Source organism: Synchytrium microbalum (genome assembly GCF_006535985.1).
Source record: "Synchytrium microbalum strain JEL517 chromosome Unknown SmJEL517_scf0001, whole genome shotgun sequence".
Lineage (NCBI taxonomy): Eukaryota > Fungi > Chytridiomycota > Chytridiomycetes > Synchytriales > Synchytriaceae > Synchytrium > Synchytrium microbalum.
The window spans coordinates 1,179,666-1,187,485 of NW_022158350.1; the positions used below are offsets into that span (position 1 = coordinate 1,179,666).

Genomic DNA, 7,820 nt, shown 5'->3' on the forward strand with positions numbered 1-7,820 from the left:
AAATAAATGAACAGGCGTTTAAATGGATACTGCCCGGTATAGGTGTTGCTTTCTTTATCTTTTCAATGAGTAAGTGTTGCAATTTGATGAATGAAGGTTTACACGAATGTCTTAACAACAATTTTATGTACTTAGTCATGTTCTGGTTGTATGGATTTGGTGAGAGGACGGGCCGAAGGATAGTGATGCCCCCAGCTCCGTTTCCTGAGGGTGGTTAGGTTCCATTTGAGCCAGAAAGTAGTTCGTTTTTTTGGCCTTTTGGACTATGGGCACCTTGCCTCTACTTGAAAACGTGCTATATATCATGCAAGACCTAAAGCATACAGCAGACACGCACATGCTGCTTTATAAAACAAATCTTGGTATATTATTATGTCGAAAATACAAAAACACATTGTAACAAAGACCAAAAAACGCCCCTTGTTACACTACCCTACACTTTCTTTACCACCCGTATCTCTCTCTCTCTCTTTCTCTCTCTCTCTTTCATCATCCCTGCATAATAACCAAATCGTTCAATGACTCCTGTCCTTCAATCTTGAGATGATTCTCATTGGCAAGATGCAAGACACATATAAAGCAAAAAGCCACGGAAATGTCTTTGAATTTACGTTCTGGGTAGACTGATGATAGTTCATGTACTACATCAGAGAATTTTCGTGTATCGGGTACTAGCTCTGTTGGGTTTGCTGTTGATTCACGGCCTAATGGTGTAATCATTGGAGGGTCCGTAAAGATGTTGGATGAGCGACGCTATAGAAGTGTTATTGGAGGTGGAGTGTTAGAATTGGTTCTCACGTTCCTGTCCCCTGACCACTTTCTTTTCGCTTTCCAGACACTGCTGTTCAACCAAACGCAAACATACCTTTGTAGGATTCCTCACAAGCTCCATCCAAATATTTTGCTTCAAGGCTCGTACATCAACCCGTTTAGCAGCTCGTGCATAGTTCAAAGGTACAATTTTGACCTTCTTTGGCTGCTCAATCAACTGAGACGCATAATCTCCAGCAGTAGATCCAGCCATAGAGTAGCGGCGCATATTGTCGTCTGATGGCATCATGTGATTGATTTGAGTCATGGGTTCCATACCGTCATCAATGTCATCATCGTCGTCATCGAATCCAAATGGATCGTCTGGGAATGGTCCTAAGGAATAAGTGGTGAGCCAAAAAGTCGCCGAGTTAGATATATAATAGCAGTAGCTTGATGTACCTAGCTGCTCTGGTTGATGACCAGCACCATTCTCGACATTGTTCTCTGCTCGAGCGTCTGCCCAGAATTGAGCTTCAGCATCGTCTGCATTGACATTTTCTAGAAATGGAGACAGGCTTTGAGTAAAAAAGGACCTGACCGTCTTTAAATCTAGCGAAAACTTACTATTTTGCGTAACGACCTTGGCTGAACCGTCCTTTCTTCTAAATTTGATCTATTGTATTCACAAAAAAGGTCCGTTAGCAAATCGCATTTTTTGCACTCTTTCTGTATCCTTTGTTTTACCGTGCAATCTGGTTTGAGAAATAGTTTCAACAAGTCCTTTGACGAGTAATGTAAATCATCAGGAAGAAGATTCTTTGTCTTTGTCGTCACTGCCCAAGCAGTTTTAGACAAGGTCGTAGAAGTAGGCCCAGGTGCAAACAATTCATCAAGATTAGGTCTTGTTCCAGTTGCAAACTTGATAACAAAAGGTTCCTTGGCTTTGCGTCCCCTTTTCTTTGTTGCTGCTGCACCCAAACCTTCTGTTTTGGCTATTGTGAGATGGAAGGGGATGAAAAACATACAATTCTGACGACCAAAACAACAAGCCCTGTCTCGACGAAGGTACCTCTTGAAGCGGACTTGAACTTCCAATGTTCAGGACCAGCCCAACCACGTCTTGTAGTAGAATCAAAGTATGAGAAGAGGCCATCATCTTCAGTCTCATTGGAAATCACATAATGTTTCTCTCCCAATGTCCCTTGCACATACTCTTCCTTATCACCACCTGCGTTGCCATTATCATTCCTTTTACCGTTACCATTGGCTTGTTGATGCTGGTCTTCATTATTATTCTGATTATTCATTCCATCATCAGAACCCATTGGCATATCATCGTCCATATAATCGTCGCCGGCACCACCTCTATCACCATAACCGACTTGTTGAGTATCATCGAATGCAGCAAACGGATCATCATCGTCGTCGTCATCGTTCGGTTTGGCACGCTGTGATGATAGTTCGTCGTCTTTTGGACGTTCGGGAAGGAGTTTCGAGGGATCAAAGGGTAGAGCAGCATTGTCGGATGAGAATTCGAATGTCTTTAATGAGGGACATATGTCACGAGTCCACATGGTGGTTAGAACCACATCGAATTTCACTGAAAGAGAACAAGAAAGGTCAGCTTGAGGTCCATGCTTGATTCCGTCCATATAGTATTTTTCTCCACATACACTTCAGTTTCGTCAAATTCACCATTGTAGATTCCGTTATAGTAGCATTAGGATCCACAACGTCCTTGACAGTAGCATCCGAAGCATCGAATATCATGTGTCCCGTATTCGAGATACACAGATGATTCAACAAGAGACCACGAGCACCACCTTCATCGAAATCGGCTGAAGTCTTTTTGAAGAGTGGGTCTACCATGAACTCTGAGTCAAACTTTTTGACATTGAGCTGGTTGATGTCTGTTTCTAGAGTTCGCCCTGCTCGATTTGCCTGTTCATTTAAGGGGAAGAAAAAGCTCAGCGAAGACGAGGTCATTCGTCCTGTCGACAATTGGCTTACTCTCTTCCTGGTCTTCTTCTGCTGACCATTTCCATCTTCGTTCTCGTTTTCATCATCACCGTCGACCTCTCCATCAGCTCGTCTACGAGAGCCTACAACACAACCAAGGGATGATTGAGCTAAAAAATATTACGCAAAACAGACTATAATAACTTACTCAATTCAGTAGCGGAATCGACCAGTCCACTGAGCAACTTGCGGGTCTCGGCATCTACAGAATCTACACGGGAGGTATAGATCTTGACACAACCGTCCAGTGTACAGGAAGCCTTTGTGAAGTTGATTGAGTCTCCATCACGCAAGAGAGTCAAATCATGAAAGTAGTCAATCAATGCGAGATTCCATGAATTGTTTGCATTGATTTTCTATAAACAGAGTGTGTTTGATTAGTAAAATGCGCAAACCAAAAAAGGGCGAGCAACTAAGGGCGTACATTGTCAGCAGCAATCTTCATCCACTCTTCAAATCTCTTGTTGACTTCTTCAGGAGATAGACCAGTAGAAAGAGGACCAGAAGGTTGATCATCGTAATCGGTGTTGTTTCTGCTTGATGGAGGCAATGGTGGTCTTGGACCAAATGATTTACGTCTTCGAGATTCCTCCACGAGAGACTGTCTACGCTGTCTCTTTTCAGCTTCATCGTTATTCTTCTGAGGCCTATTAGTACTGCTCGTAGCAGAGCTGCTCGCATTGCCTCTGCCTTGTTGTGGAGTGTCTGGCGTTGTCGGCGTTTCCGAGACAATGACTCGTTTCGTTCTTGCCTTCTTGGGAGTTCCTGCTAGCATGATGATGCTCTCTACTATGCTCTATAGGGTGCCCTTGTCTACTTGTCTGATCCTCTTGATTTGATATACTTTCTTATATGGCGATTTTGCGAAGTTTTGCTGATTTTGCTGCGAATGATTGACGAATGAGAATGAGGGAATGAGACCAAACTAGACCATTTGGACACGTCAGACGCGAGGAAATATTATATAAATTTATATACAGTTTTATTCATGTACTATATTGTCTATCATTGGGATGAGAGCAATGCTGGTTGCGAAAACTCGACCGAATCCACTGGTGTTGTTTGTAGTTGCTGATGATTACTAGCACTGGCCTGTCTTAGTGCCCTAATATAATCCTTATGGGCTTGCAGGACTGCTTCGTTCTTGACCTGAACTCCTCCAACACTCTTGATTATAGTCGCTGTTGTTGGGAGCGTGTACGATGGGATTGACTCGTATGGATTCGGGATTGCTTTAGCTTGTTCAGGTATGCTTCTTCCTGTCAGCATACTGTAAACATTGCACAGAAACATAATTGCAGCTTCTTGATGACAGTTCAAAACCTGTGATTTCAAGTTTTTAGCGAGTAATAGTGAAGACCACATTCTAACCGTCAGATACTAACCGCATGCATAGCTTCTTGGGGCACTTGGATACCCTTTCGCTGGAAAACTATCAAATCACATCAGTCTCTACCCTTCTTCGTATATCATCAACATCAACGCGGCCTTACATTTGGACAATTGTTGCTACAAAAAGAACGTGTTAAACCATATCATCACACTGCAGCTGGATTTTGAACCACCAAACTTACCCAATTATCTTCTCTCCTCTCTCGAGAATCCCCCGTGTAAAGCAGATTCACCTGCAACTCTCCGACGAAATATCTCGACAATATTTCTGCTATCAAGACTCCATTGGCAAAGTCCCTATTGATTCGAAGACGCGTCAAGACGTGATTCAAGAATTTTCCTTCTCCCGATCTTTCTCACCTCTTGGGATTATGAAAGGAATGGGACAAATCAAGCGATTGCAGCCACCTCAATACTTCACGTGGAAAACTCATTTTTCTGCCAATTCAAAGGATTTAAAATTGCAATGTCGTCGTGGTGTCGAAGAAGCCGGCCGCTTAGAGCAAAAACATAATTCCAAGATTGGAGGGATACCCTACCTGAGAAAAATCCTCCACCTGGCAATCGTGATTGGGTACCGAAAGGACCCTTTGTTACACGCTGCCCATATCTGAATAACACCAGTCGTTGTTTCAGCTTCCGTAAGACAACCTTGAGGGCGTCTCCCTGCAGGAAAGAGCGCGATCGCCAATCCCCCACCTTGTGACCATCCGTTGGAAGGAACCACCTGTGCGGCTTTCTTCTCCAGTATCAGCAAGCTTGACTCAAGCCTTCGCCGCCATCTGGAGCTATAAAACAAATCATCTCGCCAAACCGATCTTGAAACCCGTATTTCTTGACTCAGTAATTTTTTTTCGACTCAGGCCTATTTCAAGAGAAACTTATTGCGACAACCGGCACAAGCAGATCACGATAAAATCTTACTGGTGCTTGCCGAAAATATAATATGGATTTCGGATTAGCTGAAGCAAAAAGCTGGCAACCATACAAAGTCACACTCACCCAACATTGCTCTGATGAGACCATTAGTAGTGCCGTACACGAAAAAAGTGTAGATCACGTCAGTACTATAACAGTACCTACTCTATGTGTTGAAGACCCTGACGGTCAAAAGCAACAGAAGGGATATGCTCCTGTATTGAGTATACCACGTCTAGGTATTTGGCCAGATTTCCTCGATTCTTTTGCTCCTGCTGATTCTGATACCGTCTCGCCTACTGTAGAACGAAGATTGTCTGGATACATTGGAGACGACACAAAATCTAGACGTGCGTCAATCTCATCACCAGATTCAGACGGAACAGCCCATTCTTCGCCAGCAACGTTGCAAGAGGCAGCTGCTACAAGAGCACAACTCTTTAATCCGACATTCTTCAATGAATTGGTGTTGGCTAGTCCTGAAATTGCTAGTCTTTTCCAAAAGTATGTTTGGCATTCATTTAGTTCAGCTCGGCTTGTCTCACCTCTCTGCTAACGATCATTTGTAGTTTCTTGTCTTGTAAAGAAGACGAACTTGAATCCGTTTATGACTTTTATAACAAAGTTTGGCAAGTCGAGTAGGTGAAAGCTATACGTTGAGGCACAGACCTTTTTGGTATCCTTGAGTATACCCTATTCAATCTAACATATTTATTACTTATTTTCAGACAAAAACACCTCGAAATCGAAAACCTAGTTCGCAAAGTGTGGGCCGACAATATCGCATCTGACAGCAGCCAAGACATTGGAATACCAGCTGACATTCGAATGCAAGCCAGTGCACAATTACGACCGTTCTACGACAAACTACAAGAATCAAGTCGGCACAATCCACTTGCTGCTGCTCAGAATCACGCTTTCGAGGTATCTTATAATTTGGAAGTACAATCTAGTCATGTAGAGTTATATGTTTATTTTTGCCGTTGACTTTTTTAGACATGGCTTAAACCCGTGTTTGAAGACTTTCTTGCCAAAATCATACTTTATGATGCAACTCGAACTATAAATACACCACTAAGTGACGAGACAGTTGTGGTGGAGCAATCCCGTGGCCATGGTGTTTCGTATTATCTGATTGACGCTACGCCACAAGAGCCTGAAATCTCAATGGTGACTGATTTGCTGGTTGCGTCAACTGGTTATGTAAGTTATTTTGCAAGGTTTGGTCTGTGGTTTTGGTGAGTGTCGTAATAATAACGCGGACAAAATGTTACTGTTAGAAACCTATTGATCTGTGTGGACGTCCATGTGAGTGTTGAGAAACTTGTTTCGTTCTGCCATTGTGTGTTTTTCTGCTGACTTTATTTGTTAGTTTTGGACACTCTTCTGGACAACCAATCGCGTGACGAGAATCTAGTATCACGGTTGTGTAATACTTTGTGCTATTCGATATCGTCTGGCGAGGTAAGCTCGATACAGTTTGTCGATCTGGACAACTTTGGAAACAATCACCCAATGTTTTCTGTTCATTATTAGCTGGTGTACACAACTCATGCAGACAACACACAAAGTAATACGCGAAGAAGTAGTCATATTCCTTTTGTTTCATACATATTGCTGACATTCGTTAACTAGGATGGTCTCTGATTACTCACTCTCCGTTATATGACGCACAATGTAACACGCCCTTCATCCTCTCGGGACAGTAAGCGTCTATTTCTTGCTAGTCTGAATGCAATTGATGTGACATGTCTGAGCAACAATTGCTTCCATTTAGAATCAACGTCTCACCACGCCTAGACTCTGTCTCCAAACTCCACTCCCTATTAACCGACTTAAAAGAATCCATCTCAGCAACAACACAACCACCATCCTTCACAACCCACGAACTCCCCACATCCAATCGAAGTCGAAACCCCTCCATCTCCGGCACACTACCACATTCATCTAGAGAAACATCATCAACCCCAAAATCTGAATTGGTCGTTCCACATGTAAGGACGAGACGGGCCTCCATATCTGCCAAAGTAAGCGCTGTATTGACTGGAACGGCCAGAATTGACAGCGGGACTCCACCACGTTCATTGCTTCATTGGATGACTGGACATCATGCTGCGCTTGTGGCGGAGAAATCGTTGTCGCCAGTAGAGATATTGAATGAGCAGAGGATGCAGATTGAAGATTCTGTAAGTGCATCTTGTTTGGTAATCTTTTTTGATGGCTTTTTCCCCGACGTCATACGAATACGGTTATATTTTTCACTTCACAGCATCCCGATCGGCAAGTAATGGTCCTAGACTGCTCATCATCTGCTGAACCCCGTATCCTATATACAACCTCCGATCTCCGCTGGGTCTTCAAAGAGGGAACCAAACCACGTCTCTTCGAGAGCATCTTGCAACGAACTCCAGAAGCTGAGTTGGGGTTACGACATTCGCTCTTCTCACTCAAGACTACGCAAAGTCATGTATACCTGGTTGATTCTGGACAGCATAGATTGTTGAGCTTGTCGCCCTTGAAGGATCATGATGGTTTTGGAGGGTTGTTTGTTGCTGTGCTGTCAGGTTGATCATGTGGAGGTTTCTTGTGCTATTTGTATCTAGCCTTGTAGTTATGGATTTGTGCCTCCATCATTAGTTAGTAAAGCTGTTTCTTCTCTCGGTACAAGAGTTTCATCATGTGCGTGACCTGGACGTTTTTGTCGTAAGGGCAGATTTTGAGAGTTTGATCATGACAGT

The 7,820-nt window shown here is 43.2% G+C and overlaps 2 protein-coding genes across 2 annotated transcripts; both read right to left on the minus strand.

The window, feature by feature from the left end:
• Positions 1 to 489: 489 nt before the first annotated feature.
• Positions 490 to 3,547, minus strand: SmJEL517_g00299 (uncharacterized protein; the record flags this gene model as incomplete). Its single annotated transcript, XM_031166229.1, has 10 exons — positions 490 to 753; positions 866 to 1,146; positions 1,213 to 1,311; positions 1,378 to 1,426; positions 1,498 to 1,745; positions 1,823 to 2,353; positions 2,427 to 2,694; positions 2,764 to 2,855; positions 2,921 to 3,128; positions 3,197 to 3,547. 10 exons carry the CDS (start codon positions 3,545 to 3,547, stop codon positions 490 to 492), a joined length of 2,391 nt encoding a protein of 796 aa, XP_031027778.1.
• A 230-nt stretch (positions 3,548 to 3,777) lies between these two features.
• Positions 3,778 to 4,598, minus strand: SmJEL517_g00300 (uncharacterized protein; the record flags this gene model as incomplete). The annotated part of the gene is made up of 5 exons (XM_031166230.1): positions 3,778 to 4,095; positions 4,158 to 4,204; positions 4,266 to 4,281; positions 4,347 to 4,461; positions 4,525 to 4,598. 5 exons carry the CDS (start codon positions 4,596 to 4,598, stop codon positions 3,778 to 3,780), a joined length of 570 nt encoding a protein of 189 aa, XP_031028030.1.
• Between the last annotated feature and the right edge of the window lie 3,222 nt (positions 4,599 to 7,820).